Source organism: Dromiciops gliroides, chromosome 2 (genome assembly GCF_019393635.1).
Source record: "Dromiciops gliroides isolate mDroGli1 chromosome 2, mDroGli1.pri, whole genome shotgun sequence".
Classification (NCBI taxonomy): domain Eukaryota; kingdom Metazoa; phylum Chordata; class Mammalia; order Microbiotheria; family Microbiotheriidae; genus Dromiciops; species Dromiciops gliroides.
This window is the reverse complement of record NC_057862.1, coordinates 521,314,831-521,334,860: the sequence shown is the minus strand read 5'-3', so window position 1 is coordinate 521,334,860 and position 20,030 is coordinate 521,314,831. Positions and strand designations below refer to the sequence as shown.

Genomic DNA, 20,030 nt, shown 5'->3' with positions numbered 1-20,030 from the left:
TAATATATTTTATATATACATACACACACACAAATGGCAAAGTCTTTAGAGAATAGCGTCAAGCTTACTAAAGTTCCAAAAGAGGCAGGGTTAATGAAGAAAGCTAAGGACAACAAAAGCTTTAGTTGTCTGTCTTTTAAAGCTATAATTTTGCTCAGAGTGGATGGGAAAATGATAACTTATGACCCAGAGATGGTGGGGCTACTTGACTTTAATTTTCCTTTTGCTTTCCCTACAAAAGAGAATAATCTTTGTAGGGGAAGGACAGAACCCCACTAGATGTGCACGAGGTGTGTGATGCATAGTAGCTGGGTTGACTAGTGAGTGCACTGCACTTGGTGTCAGGAAGATCTGAGCTCAGATCTGCCTCCGATACCATCTCTGTGGCTCTGGCAAGCCACTTGCTGAGTCTTAGTTCCCACATGAAGATCATAATAGCACCTGATATCCTGGGCTGTTGTGAGGATCATCCATGATAACTTATAGAAACTGCTTTATAAATGCTGGCTATGTACAGGTTGGACTATATGTCCTCCTATGTCCCTTCTGACTCTTTGGGATTCTATAACTCTGTGATCCTGAGGGGCAAGGACATGAGTGGGAGGAATTTAACTTGGAAAAAAAAAAGAAAAAGATGACATTCTATTCATAGGGTATAGTCTGAGAAAAGGCATAAAGACAGGAAAACACAACTCCTGTTTGGAGGGAGAAGGGCTAGAGAATTGCCCAGTTGGGCTACATTATAAACTGCACAGAGTGGGGGGAAAACATAAGGAAAAGCTAGAAAGAGAAGGTAGGACCAAAATGGGAAGGGCTCTGAATTCCAGGAAACAAGAGTGTGAACTTTGCCTAGAAGCAAACAGGGCAACCTAGTTTTCTGACCAGGCTGACCGAGCCCACTGCTCTTTCCCTCCACTTTCCTCTTCTTTTGTACAAGGAGAGGGGCCTTGAGTAACAGACATGTAGGGGGTGCAAGGTGGTGGTCCTGCAGAGAGCTTGCCCTCCCATGATCCCTTTCCTCTCACCAGTCCACTTTAGAATCCTGAGCCCTTCTGTGTCTAGGATCCTACGGCCTGGGGCTTGGTTGACACCCCCAGCTGCCTCTCACAAGGACGCTTGTCTGGCTTAAATTCTTTGAGCTAAGGAGTGATGTGGCCAGATCTACATCTACAGAACAAGGACTTGCCACCCATTAAGGAGCGCAAAAGGACAAGTCCTAACGAGGGGCTTGGATGTAATCTTACATACAAAGTCCTATAAAAGTAATAACAAGCAAAGTAAGAAATGGGGATTTTAAAAAGTTAATTTACAAAAAAAAAGTTAACTTACAAATATTGTTAAGCTTACCTCCACTGGTATGAACGATATATAAAGCAAATTCCTCAGAAGAATTCTCAATCTGGAAATAAAGCAAATATTATCAAGAAGGGTTATCAATCAATCAACATGCATTTATTAAGCACCTATTATGTACTGTTAGGTGTGGTGTTTTTTTGTTTTTTTTTTTTTAAATAAGGCCATTTGATTTGAATTCCCTCTTCTCCTATTCTCTCTGTATCAAAAACACTTGACATTGAGGCAGCTAGGTGGCGCAGCGGATAGAGCACCAGCCCTGGAGTCAGGAGTACCTGAGTTCAAATCCAGCCTCAGACACTTAACACTTACTAGCTGTGTGACCCTGGGCAAGTCATTTAACCCCAATTGCCTCACTAAAAAAAAAAAAAAAAAAACAAAAACAAACAAAAAAAAAACACAAAGAAAAAAGAAAAAAAACACGACATCATTCCCCACTCTCTCCTTTCCCCCAGTCTCAGACAAAGAGGTATCCCATCTCCTTACCAAAGCAAACCCTTCTACATGGGTCCTCTTCTCCAAAAGAATACAACTTCAATCATCAACCTCTCCCTACCAACTGGTACTTTCCCTGCTGCCTTCAAACAAGCCCATCTTTAAAAACCTTTACTAGATTCTACCCTCACCTCAAACTATTATACTAGATCTCTCCACCCACTTAGCACAGTGCTTGGCACGTACTATGGGGTTTAATAAATGCTTGTCTCCTTCCTTTCTAAATTGGAGTGCAGAATCTTAATATATTGACTCTCTAATCTCTCATACCTATGGATGCTACTCTCCCTGCCTTTGGGGAAGACCACTTGGCTATGGCCCTGACTCTACCCATGAGTGTCTCTTGGCAAGCCTAATGACTACCATGACGCTCACTGAAAATCATCCCCAAGCCTCCTTCTGCACACCTACCATCAGCTTTCAACGACAGCCCCATGGTTGTTTGTCAGGATGACTCTTGAAGACCACTTACCTTAAATTTATTGAGAAGGAGCTTGAGGACCTGAGGCGTTGTCATGGTGCTGTTAATCCTGACATTGGTAATGGAGCCATAGGCTGGGGTGAACACAGATGTCTGCCAATAGAAGAGCCCACCACTGCAATTCTCATTAGAGTCCAGTGATGGGGGAAGGAGAAGAAGGAAGGGAAAGAAGGAAGGTCGTATTCCAGTTGGGGGTCTAGAATCCTGGGGGCAATGCCCTATTGACTAGAGCTTTCTGGGCAACTCCTCAGGTCTCCCAGAGACATCATCAGGGCTAAAGATAAAACAACTTCAAAATTTCCATTTTTGTGATACAGACAGATGGCTGGGCAAACTGCTGCTTCTCTCTATTTTATCACCATAACAGGGGGAGTCTACAGGCTGGTTAACATAGCTTCATTCTCTCTAGGAATGCAGATCCCTTATGTGGCTTGCCTTTTATAAGAGTTCTGGAGAGCCCAAGAGGCCCTAATTTTTACATTCCTTCCTGTTGGTGTCTAGGTATTTGGTGACCACCCCAAAGAAGAAATAAACAGAGTGCCCTTCTCTTTGGGCTACAAAACATCTAGTTCTGTGGCTCTTTACCATATGGGTGGGCTTCTTGGGCAATATTTCTTCCAAAAGAGAGGGCGGGCTGTTAGGGGCTGGCTCTCTTATTCTGACTCATTTGCCCTCCATTGCCTTTTACACTTGATCTCATGCAAACCAGTCCCAAATATGCCCCTCCATACATTGCCTATCTTGTAGAGGGATTAGCACAAGGGGGGCGATGCATGCAAATGCTGTGTTTTATAAGGCCTTGGTGGTTTGTAAGGACACTTTACTAAACATGCCCAACTATCAGTAAATTGGGGACTTCTGCAAGCACAGGCCAGCTTCATTGCTAAGTCCTGGTGTAAAGCATCTGAGCAATAGCTACGTCTGTTCCTGTCCAAAATTCAGGAAGTCGACATGTTACTTCCCTGAGCTGCTCTATCCATGGACTCCATGCCCCTCTTCCTTTGAAGTGTCCCATCTCTCCATAGCCCTGACTATAGCTACCCCTGTCTTCAGAGAAGAGATGGTTTCCTTTTCCCTGCCCATCCTCCTACTCTACCTTGTGGTTATAGAAGTGGCCATTGATGGAGAAACGATGCCGCTTGATGCGCCGCTGGTCACTAGGCGTGCGCACATTGCCACGGCGCCGGACCCCAACGTCACTGTGTGTCCTCATCAGCTGAGGGGCATCTTCTTGTAGGGGCTTCAGTTCTCTGGTCCCTGGGAGAACAGTGATCAATTATGAGCCCTACTTAAGGATCTGGTCTCACTGGAAGTCATCATCTTCACCCAGTCACAGCCCTTCACTGGCCATTGGCCACATTTTCAAAGCACCATACCTACAAACATACTAATAAAAACCACACTAATGGCTCCTACACATCTTTTTCTGACAAAAATCTCAAGAAATTACAAAAGGGATCAATCCTTCCTTCTCAACAGTACACAGAGAGCTGAACTTGGAGCCAGGAAGACAAGTTCAAATCAAACAAGTCACTTAACCTCTGTTTGCCTCAGTTTCCTCATCTATCAAATGAGGATAATAATAGCATCTACCTCCATGTAAAACACTATGCTAGCTATTATTATTTTTTTTTTTTTGCGGGGCAATGGGGGTTAAGTGACTTGCCCAGGGTCACACAGCTAATAAGTGTCAAGTGTCTGAGACCAGATTTGAACTCAGGTACTCCTGAATCCAGGGCCAGTGTTTTATCCACTGCGCCACCTAGCTGCCCCTGCTAGTTATTATTATTATCTCCTAGCTTCCAGGGCTCTGCATTGCCACACCTCTCCTACCTCTGTCCATTTCTTCTGTCCCCCAAACTGGGACCTCTCCCTTCTGACCTTGAAACACGAGTGTCCCCTGTAATTCAGGAGCTTAACCTGATTCTGGCATCTATGGTCTGGATCTAACCAATTTTTCCAGATTCGTTTCATACTATTTCCTTCCATGGACAAATTAGACAACTCTCCATCCTACTTGCAACCTGCCCTTTTATGTCCTTTGTCCTTATTTATTCACTCCATCCCTTTTGGGGATGTGTCCTCTCCCCCTCTGCTGAAGCATCCTTCTTCCAAGGCATGGTGCAGTGCCCACCTCCTCCATTAAGCCCTCATGACCACCCCGAGTGAAAATGACCTCCATTCATAAAGTCCTTTTTACCTCAATCTTTCTATCCTTCCATTTATCCCAAAAAGTAGCATGGCACAGTAGACATAAGGCTGGCCCCAAAGCCAGGAAGGACTAGGTTCAAGTCTTGTCTCTTGATATACATTGGCTATGTGACCCTGGGTCAATCACTTCATCTCACAGTGTTCTAACCAACCATCTAAGACAATCCATTTAAGAGCAATTGTCAATCTGCCCAAGAAGAGGTAGTTTCCTCCAGGAGTACTCTAGTCCTTGATAAGGGAAATCACTGGTCTAAACCAAAAATACAACTGGGGCCCAAAGATGTCAGAAGTCTCTCCTTTAAAATGAAAAGTCTTACAGCCAACCTGATAAAAAAAGAGATCTTTGAATTTAGATGGCTTTCCTTCAGTATCAGGCAGAGCATCATCTACTTGAAAGATTGCTAGAATAAGAAGATCTGGGTTCAGATCCTCGACATGTATTATCTCTGTAACTACAAGTAAATCAAGACTAGATGACCACTGGGATTTTTTCCAGCTATAGACCCTGTAACTTCATTAAGATCTAACTTATAGAACCCAACCTTTCATATCCTCCTTTTCCCCTAATCAACCAGGATCTGTTCTTGTTCTTCTTCTCCTTGTTATTAATAATAGCTAGTATATAGTGTTTAAAGTTTGCATTTTTATCTCATTTGATCCCAGCACCTGTAATGTAGGTATGTTATTACTATCATCTCCTTTTTACATATAAGGAAACTGAGGCTGGCAGAGGTTGTGTTTTGCCCAGGATCATACAGTTATTAAGTGTCTGAGGCTGAATTTGAACTCGGGTCTCCTTGACTCCAAGTCCAGAACTCTAGGCACTGTGCTACCTAGTTGCCTCAAGAAAAATTCTTGCCACTTTTTCTGAGTTTACATCTCCCAGTGTCCCTGGGAGTAATACTCTCCTTAGTTATAATATGTATTAACTATGCAGGAGAATAAGCAGGTAGAAGAACATTCTGAAGTTGCACTTCCCAGCCTCTGCTCCCACAGAACAGTCAGGTAGGTCCCCCAGAAAAGGAGAGTGAGAGGGGCTGGCCTCAAACCACTGGAGCTCAGCTAGGATTTGGAAGCCTCTCCAGCCTGGCATGGTGTAAAGGGCAGCCTCCTCAATGACACATGAAGAAGGCAGGTGCCAAGGGATGACTCCCTAGCTCCGACTTATGAACTCTCCACTGGCATTTTCACTTTAGCCTAGATGAACTCTAGAGCTATGAGTGACTGACTTCCATTCAACGGACAAGGAATTAGTCATTCCTTTGACTTAAGTAAGGTCTTTATCTAAAGACTTTTTTAAAAATTATTAAAGTAGTGCCAAGATAAAGAACATATTAACTGTGATCCCAAGTCTCTAGCACCTCAGCAGAGCCAAACTGATTTATCACTTTCTTCAACTACAGACAAGAGAAACTTAGGAACAAAGAGACCCCCAAGCAGTCTGGCATGGAGGGAGAGGTTTGGAGAAGGGGAAGAGAAGATGAGGAGGGAGTAGAGAGCAGGAGGGAGTGGGGGGAAGCCCCACACATTCACTTCTCCAGGGCTAGTCTGGAGCCCATATGGTCCTGGCACTTGTGGGAACTAGAAACCCAGACCCTCTTCTGATCTGGTGGATTTCTCTAGACTGATATGATCTGGTCTGCACTCAGCAGATAATGCTCCCTATACACTTGGGGTCCGGACCAAAAGCAGAGGATGTGTTTGCTATGATCCTACTGTATGGCTCAGCAGAAGGCTTTCCATGACCTCCCTGCTCATATATAGTCCAAGGGCCATGGCCTACAGGCTGACCTTAAGATCATAGATTTAGATCAGCAGGGGGTCTCAGAGAAAATCTAAATCTACATCCCCTCATTTGACAGATGGAGGAACCAAAGCCAAGACAAGGAAAGTGGATTGTAGGAAGTCAGGGAAATAGGCAGCAGAGTCAAGATTCAAACCCAGGTCCTTAGACATAGAATCCACAGTTCTTTCCATTGTACCATTTATCTGACAGAGTGCACTGTCCTTGGAACCTGGGACATAGCTCCTCTGCATCTACCCTGGAAGTGAGGCTGTCTCTTATAACTACTTCCTATTCCCACCCATTTCCCCCACCACTAGGTAAGAGAGATATGAATTTTAATCCCAGTTATGCTACTTATTAGCCGTGTAACTATAGAGAAGTTACCTAACCTGTGTAAGTTTCAATTTTCCTCACTGGATGAGAGCATTGAGCCTGGAATCAGGAAGATCTGAGATCAAAATTGGTCTGACACTTACTAGCCATGTGACCCTGGGCAAGTCACTTAACCCTGTTTGCCTCAGTTTCATCATCTGTAAAATGTGCTAGAGAAGGAAATGGCAAACCACTCCAGTATCTTTGCCAAGAAAACCCTAAATGGGGTCATGAAGAGTAGGACACAACTGATCAACAAAATTCCCCTCACTAGGTCGTAATGAGGATTAGAGAGACAGCTTTGGTGTAGACAAAAGAACAATGGATTTGGAGTTAAGAGTCTTGTATTTGAATCCCAGTTCAACTTTTACTTACTCTTTGATTGGCAAACCCAACAGTAAAATGAAAGAACTGGACTAAGTGACTTCTCAGGTCCTTTCTAACAATAAAGCTATGATTCTATGATTACATGAGATAATGCAGCCAGGCCTGGAGTCAGGAAGACCCAGTTCAAATCTGACCTCAGACATTCAACAGCTATGTGACCTTGGGGAAGTCACTTATATACAGGGGATAATAACAGCACCTACCTCCCAGGGTCATTGTGAGGATCGAATGAGATAATAATTGCAAAGGACTTAGCCCAGTGCCTGGTACACAGTGCATACTATAGAAATATATTAACATCACTCAAAGATTCTAGCTGACCTTTTAAATAAAGAGAGCCTATTCTTTCCCCCACAAAAAAAAAAAAAAAGCTGCCTCTTCATCTCTTGGGGTAACAAAAAAAGTGCAGGGTTGGGAAGAGATGGAGAAAGTAAATCAATGATAGTACCTAGACGCTCCAGGCTCCCCATATAATCCTGACCCTTTGTGGGCAGGATTAGATATAATCTCGCTGGCTCCTCCAATTTTTCTCCAAGCCTGAAACTACTCACTTCTCAAACTAATCTGAGTCAAACTCTGAGAAAAAAATCAGGAAATCACACTCGAATTGAGAACTAGTATCACATCTCTTAATGGATCTGCCCCCAGGACCTTCCTTCCCTCCTGCTTCCCTCCCCCAGTCAGTTTCACCTGTTGGGCTAAGCCTCCTGTCACTTCCGGGGGCTGCATCTGTATCTGTTATCTGAATGTCCGGGATGGCAACAGGCTTCATTATGGATCTAAGAGACAGAAAACAGAGAATATGAGCTCCTTGATGGAGTTATTTCATTTTTGTTTTCATTTCCCCTGGGGGCCTGACATATAGTAGGTGCTTAATAAATGCTTGTTGAAGAGAACAGAGAGGCTGGCTCAGTGCCCAGCACTGCAGCTGATGCTGGGTTTCCTTAGTTCTTTCAGCAGTGACAACACGTGGTCTCTCTCTCACCAGCTCTCAGAATGGTACTAGCGTATGGCAGGGAGTGGAGGGAGCCTTCCTACTGGGCTGGCCCAACTCCCAACACCTGAGGATGAAGGCCACCTACAGAAAAGGCAAGGGATTCTGGCACTCAACATCTGCAGCAATACAATCGCCCGTTTCATCAAACTCCGGGCCTGAGAACAAAACCAATTTGTTGCCTGTGGTCAAGCCTCTGAGTCCATTGGGTTGTGTTGTTTATTTGGGAAAATGCAAACAGAGCTCCTTTGTTCACCAGGGTGACATCCTGGAGAGGTTTCATCTTTGTGGGATTAATAACTCGGGGGCTGCTTTTTGGAATCTTAAAAAAAAAGAAGAAAAAGAAAACAACCACCTGGCAAAAATCAGGCCTTGTAGAAAAGCAGGATGGACAAGCACCTGGTGGGTACAATCGTGCTTCTTGGGTTTCTTAGTCTTCTTTGAGACAAAGCCCACCCACAGGGCTGAAAGAAAAGAAAGCTGGGTACCAGACAGCCTCTCGGTGACCTATGACTTGGTAAGATAGGGCCATACTGTGTCATCTCTCCCCAAAGTCCCCGGGGGGTGGGGGTTGAGGAGGGAGGATGGTAGAGAACACAGAGCCACACACTCAAAATCAAGGAAGCTAAAAAAAAAATAGGTCAGGCAAGAAAAAGAAAAAAATCTCATTTGGGAATATTTGAAGCATGATCAAAAAGCACACATTTCACGTAGTCTAGGGGATGAAAGTTTTAAAAGGGAAAATTAAGGCTGGAACTGTGAATTCCTGAGCAGTCCATAAAAGTCTTCTGAAGAACATCACCCATAAGGGAAATTTCCTGACCTCATTTCCATCTCATAAGAAGTGAAGGACAAAGAGCAGACACACTGTAGGAGCTGGGGTTGGGTGGGGGGAGGTGGAGGACATTGCTCTGTGGAGAAGTGATATCAAGGAGAGAAACAGGCAGGGGCACAGCTGACACAGGCCTAAGCTGGACACTACCAGAGCCTTCTCATCCAGATTCAAACTCTCCCACAACGAGCCCTGTAGACAGACCACAGAATGGACCTGCTATACCAAGGTTAGTGTTTGTGATTGGGAGTGATACTGATGTCTTCCAATTCCCATGATAACTTCCTTTTCTTCTCTCCTTTCTCACATCCTCCCGATAAAGGCCCAAAGACAACAGATCATAGATTTATATTTGAAAGGGACCATAAAAGTCATCAAGCCTCACCTCCTTATTTTATAGAAAAGGAAACTGAGGCTCACAGAGTTTATGACTTGTCCAAGGTCACCCAATTAATAAATATATGAGGTGGGATTTGAATCCAGGACTTTCTGAGTCCAAGTCCAACGTTCTATCCATCACCCCATGTCAGGAATGGATGGGAAGAAGAGAGAAGAAGGCATGAGTTCAGGGGTAAGGAGAACCATTCAAGTACTTTTTTTCCTCTGCCCAAACCTTTGGAATACACAAACACACAGAGGAATACATAGGGCTATCCTCTGAGAGGGGACTATTACAGTACTGACCCATGAGCTCCCAGGTTGCAGCCAGAGTGCCAGGAGGAAGAAGAGGGAGGGGGCCTGATCCGTTCATTGTCGTCCTGCATCTGCAAACGGATAGGCCGGCGCAGGCCCCAGAAGATGTTCAATAATCCCTCCACAATGAACTCATCTTCTTCCTGCCCCAGAAAAGCAATGAGCTCATCAAAGCCTAGATGAAGTGACCCTGTGCCCTTGCCCTCTTGACCAAGTTGTCCATGCCCATAAGCCTCACCCAACCTCTATGGAGGTCTTACTGAAGAGAAAATAGCTGTTTTTGTGAGCCCCAGGGCCAGGGCAGAATTGGAAGTATATGGTAGATGAGTCTATTATGGCCACAGGAGGAAAGAACAGTTAGCCAGTTCATGAGTCTAGCCTCTAATTATGTATTTGAATGATGGTCCTTTGTTAATTTAAGTAAAACCCTAGGATTGATTGATTAAAGGTGGCACTCTGAAAGTCAATCATGCTTAGGGAAATTCAGAAACATTATCATTAACTCCTGTGTATAAATATCTTTAAGGAAGGCAAGACCTCTTAAATAAAAATATACAAGTGGTAAACCTTCTCTTCCGAAAAAATCAAGCAAGACCCTAAACATTCAATTAGCACGTGCTTGCGCGTTTGTGTATGTATGTAGATATACACACAAACATATATAGCACATCTATACATCCTTTATCTTTTCCTTACATCTCATATTTTCCTTATATCCCTTATATTTGCATATTCCGGATATATATGTGTGTATATATACATATATTCTTATGCACATGTGTGTGTGTGTATATATACATATACAAGTGTGTGGTTGGTGAGGATACACACACACACACACACACACACACACACACCCTCACCAACCACAGCTAAACATTAAACAAGGATCCCAACCTTCCCAGCTCAACTCCTACCTCCTCTGGGTCACCTTTTCCTGCTCTTTCCTGAGCAATCTCTCCCTAAAATGAACTCCCCATCCACTTGTTTGTATCTGTGTGATGGCCTCTACCACAGCCTACCTTGTGTTACAAGTACAGCATTTCTGTAAAGGTCCTCTTCCCTACTGGTCTATAAGCAACATAGTGGGAAAAGTTGTGGATTTGGAATTGAGGACTTGGGTTCAAATATTGTAGCTGCCATTTCCTACTAGTAGGACCTTAAATAAAATCAATTCCCTCTCTCTAGTCCTATTTCCTCAACTGTAAAATGGAAATAACACCACCTATACCACCATACCCACACCGTGGGATTGTTTTTGCTTTGCCCAAACCTATGATTTCACAGGATTGTTGTAAGGCCCAAGTGTATAAATCTATGTAAAATGTTCTGTATAAAGTGCTACATAAATGTCAGATTACACAGCTAGAAAGTATCTAAGACTAGATTTGAACTCAAGTCTTTCTGATTCCAAGCCCCACATTCTACCCACTGAGCCCCACAGCTACCTCATTCACTGTCCCCTGAAGGGATGACTAAAATAATCTCTGAAGTCGCTTCCAGCTCTAGATCTCATAAGCCTCGACCTCAATGTTTCAAAGATCTGGGACCTCATTAGGCTAAGTCTTTCTTCCCCTAATACTGCTCACAAATCTTCAATGATTTAGTAGATGAGTTTAAAAAGAGTTTCTGTGGCCAAATAATTCATCACCCAGCAGCTAAATTGGTGCTGAATCTTTCTGCATTTATCCTGCCTGGTCCTCAGATGACAGGCAGACAGTCTATTCCCGGACCTGTCCTCAAAGCCTTTCCAGCTTGGCAGTAGCTGCCAAAAGTTGGCATTCAACTGGCACAGCCTTTAAGAACTCAGGGTCACCTCCAAACCATGAGAAGGCTTTGAGGTAGGGTTTTAAAGGAAGACAAGCCTATGAAATAGCAGACGTCAAAACTATATTTATAGAGTGTCTAGGATTGGCCTAGGATTCTGTGGTCAGCAAAATTGGTAGTTGCCTCATAGAGGGACTCAAGCAAGGTACACCCTGGCCCATTTACCTCTCACAAGGTTGTCATGGTGCCTGAAATTCTTTGATGAGAAATGCATTTCTTTACATTAAACTCATGCTCATTCAAACACCTTTGGAAAAGGCAATATTTCTTGCTCCTGACATCATTAATACCTTTTTATGAATGAATTTATCAGACTGCTTTTTGGCCTTGAGAAGTCATGGTATACAGGGCCCTTAGAGGGTCGGACAATGGAGAAGCCATTTATATGCCATAAGGAAAACCATAGCTCACATTTCTGTAACACTTTAAGGTTCATAAAAACACTTTTCTCACCTCTCTGGAAAGTAGGTGATCTAAATCTTATAATCCTCATTTTACAGAGTAAGAAGCTAGGGCTCAGAAAGGTGGCACAGCTAGTTAGTGGCAAAATCAACTAGAACACACGTTCCTAGTAGAATGGAAACCTCATTAGAAAAGGAATTGTTTGTTCCTGGTGATCTTATCTGTTTCCATGATTCCCAAATCTATATATCCAGTCCTAACCTCACTCCTGAGCTAGTCACACATCATCAACTACTCTTTGGACATTTCAAATCAGATGTCACATAGTCATCTCAAAGTCAACGTGTCCAAAACTGAAATTGTTATCTCTCTCCCCCAGCCTTCCCCTCTTCCAAATGTCCCTGTTACTGTCAAGGGCAACACCACTCTCCCTGTTATCCAGGCCTGTAACCTCAGCGTCATTCTTAACTCCTCAATTCATGACTAGATTTTGTCATTTCTACCTTCCCAACACCCATCATATACTTCTCTTTCTTCTGTCTACTCACAAAGCTACCACCTTGGTACAGGCTTTATCATCCTATGCCTAGATTGTTGCAATGGTCTTCTGATGGGTGTGCCCACCTCAAGTCTCTTCCAACTCCAATCCAACCTCCACTTGGCTGCTAAAGGGCAGGTTATCCCATTGCTCAATGAAATCCAGTGGTCTCTTATTACCTCCAGGATCCAATATAAAGTCCTATATTTGGCATTGAAATCTCTTCATAACTTGACTCCTTCTTACCTTTCCAGTCTCCTTATATCTTATTCTTCCCCACCATGTATTCTACAATCCAGCTACAGTGGCTTTGGTTGTCCTCACACATGACACTCCATCTTCCACTGCCCAATACCTAGAATGTTCTTCCCTATCACCTCCAATCTCTTAGCTCAAGACTTGAACGCTCCACTGTTTCATGACAAAATAAGCCCATGGTTTCCTTCAGAGCATCAGGATTCACTGTAACATGACAATATAATGCAGTCACCACTACCGAAGACCCCAAAAAGACAATTCTTGCCACAGAATTCCTTGGCACTGTCATATGGTTCAACATCAGAAACTCATATGATTTTATCAGTGGAAATGACATGAAAGAAAAGGCACTAATATATACTGTGCCCTTACAAGGACCATGGGATTTTCTCATCTGACTCGAAGCTGAAGCCTTCCATATCTGTTGTCTTTTCCACCGGAACGTCAGATCATTCAGGGAAGGGATTAGCTGGCTTCTCCTTTTCTGTCCCCAATGCTTTACATATATTAAGTGCTTAATAAATTCTTCATTCGATGAAAAGATAACTAAACTGTTACAATTACTTTCATCATCTATTTTAGGGGTCATAAAGCTTAAAGCTGGGAAGGACCTTACATCATCTAACACAACCACCACATTTTACAGATGAGGAAACTGAGTCTCAAAGAGGGATTTGCTCACAGTCACACCGGTACTAAATAGCAGAGCTAGAAGTTGAAACTAGAGCCTGGGACTCTAAATTTAGTGCCCTTGGCATTACATTGCATTGCTCATCATTTAATCCTTTTTGATCCAAACACTGCCATGTCTGGTAGGAGCCAACTAACACACGATCCTTCCAAAAGTCCAATTCATTCCAATGATCATTTATTGGGAACCTATTGTTTGCAAGGTATTGTTCGCTGAGTACTGTGCTTTCTACCAAAGTAAATTAGGCTATATATCACTTACCATCTTAGGATTTCTTACCTCTCGGTGCCGCAGCTGCAAGTTCTGACCCTCATAATATAAATTGTAGGTCTTCAGATGTACCAGAAGTTCATTTCTTTAAAGGGGGGGGAAAGATACACACAAGAAGGCATGAGGTTGTCAACTGTAATGCAGGCACTCAGCCACTGAAATGCTGTTTTCTCACCCCCACCCCGACTTTGACTCAGTTTTTAGAAACAAGATCAGAAAAGATCAGAAGAATCAGAAAATGTCAGAGTCAAAAGGGAACCCCAGGGTCATCTCCTACAAGAGTCCCCTTGACAATGGTCTAGCCAAGGGATCACTCTTCCAGCTTTTGCTTGAATATCTACAAGTCATTACCACCTAAGTCTATCCATTCCAAACCTTTGGAAAGGGCTAATCTTTAGAAAGCTTTTTCTTAAATACTTTCATTGATTCTCTTTTGGGGGAGAAGAAGAAGGAAGAACAAGAAGTTAGCATTTACATAGCACTTTTAAGGTTTGCAAAGCACTTTTTGGATCCTTGCAACAACCATGTGAGGTAAATGCAATTATTATTCCCATTTCACAGGTGGGGAAACTGAGGCTGAGAGGAGGTGAAGCCCCTTGGACAAGGCAACATAGCGAGTATCAGAAGCAGGATTCAAAGTCAGGTCTTTCTGACTCCAAGTCCAGAACTCTAGCCACTGTGCCACCCAGCTGACTTCTATTATACTAATACTGATCAGCTGAAGGATTTGTTCTAAGACTACTAATAACAACAATTTTACAGTTGTTTAAAAATGCCATTTTATAAGGCTCACTTCATCTAGAACCAGAAGGGACCATAGAGAAATTCAAGTCCTTCGTTTTACAGAGGAGGAAACTGAGGCTCAGAGATGCTAAATGATTTGCCTAAGGTTCCACAGTTAATAAGTGTCAGAGGTGGGATTCAAATTCAGGTCTCTCTTGACTGATTGTAGCCTTCTTTCCATTTCACCACCCTACATCACTTAGGGTCTAGCCATAAGGCAGTAGAGGACCCAAGATTACGGGCTTCAGAATATTGTTCCATCCCCATTTGTATTATTTCCCTCCCAATCCTGTAATCTACTACCATTTCACTGTCTGGAAGGCCCTCTCCTTCCTTGACCATCTAGCTGGACTCATTATTTACAGGTGACCTTCCTAAATGAAATAGCACCTCTAGATAAGAATAATAATTGACTTTTACTTTTAGTGTCTTTTAAGGTTTGCAAAGTATTTTCCACAAGGTTTTCCTTTGATTCTGTGCACATTGTGCACAGATGCTTTCATTGCTGTTATCTGCTAATATATCCTGGATCGAAGTTAATGTAGCTTTTGTTCTATCATTCCCAAGAATCTTTTCAATCACTCTACTGGTATTTCCATCATCTTTCAACTAATCTTTGCTTCTTTATGTCTTTCAAAGTCAATGGACCTGAAAAGAGATTAGGGCAACTCTACCTTTAAGCATCATTAATCAATAGTCACTCAATGATCCATAAATATTTATTAAACACCTACTATTTTCCAGGTACTGAACTAAGAACCAGGCATGTTGCTTATTTCTTTACTCAACTGTACCTATTTATTACAAGAAAAAGTTCTATTGGGCAAGAAGTTATCACTGGGAAAATGAGTGACATTAAAAACAGAACAAAAATATCAAAACTTTTTTCTTAATTCAATTTCATTTTTTACAATTCTGAATTCTTTCCCTCCCACATGCCCCTCTGAGAAAGAAAGAAAAATAAAACCTGTTACCAATATGTATAGTCAAGCAAAACAAATTCCCACATTAGCCAAGTCCAAAACAAAAACCACACCACAAGACTTCATTCTGCACACTGAGTTCATCTCCTCTCTATCTGAAGGTAGACAGCATGCTTCATCTTGAGTCCTCTGGGACTGTGGTTGAGTCTATTGCAATAAAACACCTTTAAAATTTTAATGCGTTATCTTAAAAATTATGACCTTAATTCTGAATCCAAGAGCTTTCCTTTCAGTGTGTTCCTTTGAAGTCAATAGGAATCATCGCCATCATCATCACTAGCGTTTACATAATGCTTTAAAGTTTGCAAAGCACTTTACAAATATTAATTCATTTTATCTTCACAACCCTGAGAGATGGGTGGGATTATTTCCTCCATTTCACAGACAGGGAAACTGAGGCATACAGGTGCCTAGAGTCACACAGTTAAGTGCGTAAGACTTGATTTGTGAACTCAGGTCTTCCTGCCTCCAGGTCTAGCACTCTACCCATTGTACCACCTATCTACCTCAGTTGGGCTTCTAGATTGGGTTTGTGGAACAAGTATACCAATGATCTTTGCTGATTGAGAATTTGGCCTGCCTCACTCTACAACAAATGAAAACCACAGTTTGATATTAACTGTCAAGGTCTTCCCAGGTAAAGCTAACCCATTTGGGGGGCCATTGTCTTCCTTGTGCATAGATCTAGTCACATCAATCCCCTTTGGAAAATTCTGCAATGGTTCCCTGGTGCCTTCTTGGCCAAGCTCAAACTCTTTGACCCACCTAGCCTAGCATTCAAGGCCCTCTACAATCTGGTGCAAGGCCATCAAAATCTAAAATAAAAACTTCTGTTTGGCAATCAAAGCCCTTCACAAGTTGGCTGCTTCCTACTCTTCAAATCTTCTTCTACTTTATTCTTTTCCATGCCATATTACCCCACTTGCCATCCTTCACTGCTTTCCATCTCTCGGCTTTGGGCCTCAGTACTGGTGAACTGCTCCTCATGCCTGCTCCCTCCTCACCTCGACCTACCTTCCTTAAAGACCCAGCTCAAATCCTACCTTGGGCAGGAGGCCTTTCCCCACATCCACCCCCACTGCCAGTGTCTAAATATGAAAAGTGAGATCCTTGGGGCTGGAACTGTTCTTTGCCTTCCCTTGTAGCCACCACTTGCTCTTGACTAACTACCCTTCCGACTTCATCATATTATCTGATACTCCCTTCACATTCTAGCCTCAAGCCAAACCAGAATATTTCCTTGGTTTCTGAACACGCCTTGAACTCCTGTGCTCTCCAACCTTCATATTTTTGATAAGGTTGTGGTTTGCACTTGGTGTGCCTCCTCTGCAGCCAACTGAAATCCTATCCATTTTTTAAGGTCCACAAAAAGCCACTTCCATAAAGCCTTCTCTCATCACTCCATGGGTAGCTAGTTAGTACAGTGGATAGTGCTCCAGGCCTGGAGTCCAGAAAACTCATCATCCTGAGTTCAAATCCAGCCTTAGACACTTACTAGTCATGTAACCCTGGGCAAGTCACTTTTTTGGGGCAGGGGGAGGATTGTTTGGGTTTGTTTGGGTTTTGGGGGGGGCAATGAGGGTTAAGTGACTTGCCCAGGGTCACACAGCTAGTGAGTGTCAAGTGTCTGATGCCAGATTTGAACTCAGGTCCTTCTGAATCCAGGGCCGGTGCTTTATCACCTAGCTGCCCCTGGCCCTGGGCAAGTCACTTAACTTTGTTTGCCTCAGTTTCCTCAGTTGAGCTGGAGAAGAAATGACAAACCACTCCAGTATCTTTGCCAAGAAAACCCCAAATGGGGTTACAAAGAGTCGGACACAACTAAAATAAGTGAACAAGTCACAGGACCAAAGATAAAGAGCTATAAGGGACCTTAGACCACCTTAGGTTGAACCCCTTCAGTTTTATAAGTAAGAAAACTGAGATCCCTAGAGGATTAAGTGATTTGCCTGCTAGTAACTGTCTGAGGTAGAATCTAAACCCAGGTCTTCCTGACTCTAAGTCCAGAGCTCTACCAACTACACCATACTGCCTTATCCAATTGCACATGAAGAACAGAGACACAGAGAGATTACACAATTTGCCCAAGGGCTCAGTTAGCCCCCTACTTAATTGTGAATGATGAGGGCAGGGACTGTGTCTCATCATGCTTCCTGACATTAAAGGTTTGAGGGACTCAGGCAGGAGGAAAAACTCTTCTTTCTCTCATCTAATTCTGTCCTCCCAGTATTGACAGCTGTTCTGGAATACTCTCTCCAGGTCCCTTCTCCGTCACCCTTCTCTCCTTCCTCCCTCCTCCTTCTCAAACTTCAAAGACACATTCAAGAGTGGGAGTGAAGGTAAGAGGGCAGGGAAGCAAAGGGAATATGATCAGGGTGGGAATTTGCTTTCCTTCCACCTTAAAACTACTTGGCACTACTGACTGAGGGAAAACAGTCACCATTTGCCATCTGAACAGTTTCCACTGGGGTTTAGATTCCGTTAAGTGTTCAGTCTGGCTATCTCAGGCAAATCAAAATTGAGACCTTATCATCAAAAAGTCTTCACGCTTGCTATTTTCTCATCAGCCTTCAACAAATGTAGTGTATGGGAAACAATTTTTACAGCCTGTGTTTCTGATAAAGGCCTCATTCCTCAAATATATAGAAAACTGAGTCAAATTTATAAGAATACAACTCATTCCCCAGCAGTTTTCAGACAAAGAAATCATATAATCATATGAAAAAAATGCTCTAGATAACTACTTATTAGAAAAATGAAAATTAAAACAACTGAGGCACCACTTTACCTGTAATATTGGCTAATATGACAGAAAAGGAAAATGATCAATGTTGGAGATGTGGGAAAAGTGGAACACTAATGCATTGTTGGTGAAGTTGTGGCCTGATCCATCCATTCTGGAGAGCAATTTGGAACTGTGCCCTAAAAGCTAGAAAACTCTGTATGTGTTTGATCTATTAATACCACTACTGGGTCTGTATTCCAAAGAGAGCATAAAAAGGGAAAAGTACAAAAAATATTTATAGAAGTTCTTTTTGTGCTGGCAAAGAATTGGAAATTGGGGAATGTCCATCAATTGGGGAATTTCTGAACAAGTTGTGATATATGAATGTGATGGAATAGTATCATGCTATAAAAAATGATAAGCAGACAGATTTCAGAAAAATCTGGAAAGACTTATATGAACTGATACTGAGTGAAGTGAGCAGAAGCAGGAGAACATTGTACACAGTAGCAGCAATGATGATCAACTGTGGTATACTTAGCTCTTCTTGGCAATACAATGATCCAAGATAATTCCACAAGACTCATGATGGAAAATGCTATCTACATCCAGAGAAAGAACTATGGAGTCTGAATACAGCTCAAAGCATACTATTTTCACTTGTTGTTTCTTGTGGTTTTTCCCTTTTGTTCTGATTCTTTACAACATGACTCATGTGGAAATTTCTTTAACATACTTGTATGTGCATAACCCATATCAGGTTGCTTTGCTGTCTTGGGGGGAGGGGGAGGAAGAGAAATTTGGAATTCAAAATCTTATAAAAATGGATGTCAAAAATTATCATTACATGTAATTGAAAAAAATAAAATACTACTAAGTGGGAAAACATTAAAATTAAAATGTCAATTAAAACAGGGGAAAAAAACAAATGTATATTTCAAAGACTACAAACATCTTCCAGAATGACATGACTCCAGGGCTAGAGGCATCTGGGCCAAGTCTCATACACAAGGGTGACTCAAGGGACACAGGTTGGGCTTGGCTCTGCTGAGGAAGGGGAGGTTACCCTCACAAAAAAACTTAGACAAATGGATAGCCAGTCAGGCAGCATGTATACCCATACTCCCAAGATAAGGTTTCTTCCTTTTCTCCTTGGACTCCAACCCAGATCAACTACTTACTAACTTGTACAGGTCACAAACTCTCAGGGTCCCATTTTCCTCATCTATAAAACAAAGGAGGATGACCTACATGATCTCCAAAGTCTCTTCTTATTCTAAACCGTCTAATCCCTTACAAACGTCAGTCACAAGGTCCTGAAAAATCCCAGTGAATTCATGGGGTTCAGAAGGATTTGGGTTCTTTTAAAATGGTAAGCCTAAATCTAGGTCTTTGAATTTCATTCTGAATGGGCTTGGCCTTAATACTCCATCTAGTCCAACAAGCATTTATTAATCTATATTTGTTCTTCTTATGATTTGATCAAATCCAAGCTTTGTTCAAGCATAGAATTCAAGCTAGTTCAGTTGTCAACTCTTTCATTTCAGGACTATCAGCTTGGGACTGTAGGTGGGGTGGAAATGGAGAGGAAGGAACATAATCCATTTCCTGATTTCCCCCAGTTATTAGTATCTCTCCCCACTTCTGTGTGGTTTCTATGTATATATCTGTATGTATATTTATGTCTACATAGGTATGTATGTGTGAATATTTTATCTTCTCTTAGTAGAATGTAAGCTCCTTTGAGGACTTCCAAATGCCTGACAAATAGTAGGCATCTAATAAATGCATGTATACTACTGATTTGATTCTTAGAACACTCTGATGATTGCAAAATGGTTTCTTTTTTCTCCCCACAGTAACGTTTGTTTTTGTTTTTGCAGGGCAATGAGAGTTAAGTGACTTGCCCAGGGTCACACAGCTAATAAGTGCCAAGTGTCTGAGGCTGG

General features: G+C 42.4%; 1 protein-coding gene across 1 annotated transcript in view; it reads right to left on the bottom strand.

Moving 5' to 3' along the window:
- Positions 1–20,030, bottom strand: part of RASSF2 (Ras association domain family member 2) — a 71,897-nt gene that overhangs the window by 11,675 nt on the left and 40,192 nt on the right. The window contains exons 3-8 of the mRNA XM_043988205.1: positions 13,600–13,675; positions 9,596–9,747; positions 7,776–7,864; positions 3,426–3,586; positions 2,321–2,422; positions 1,348–1,399 (exon numbers count right to left, since the gene is read on the bottom strand). Coding sequence (XP_043844140.1) covers positions 1,348–1,399; positions 2,321–2,422; positions 3,426–3,586; positions 7,776–7,864; positions 9,596–9,747; positions 13,600–13,675 — 632 coding nt within the window. The remainder of the gene's footprint in view (positions 1–1,347; positions 1,400–2,320; positions 2,423–3,425; positions 3,587–7,775; positions 7,865–9,595; positions 9,748–13,599; positions 13,676–20,030) is intronic.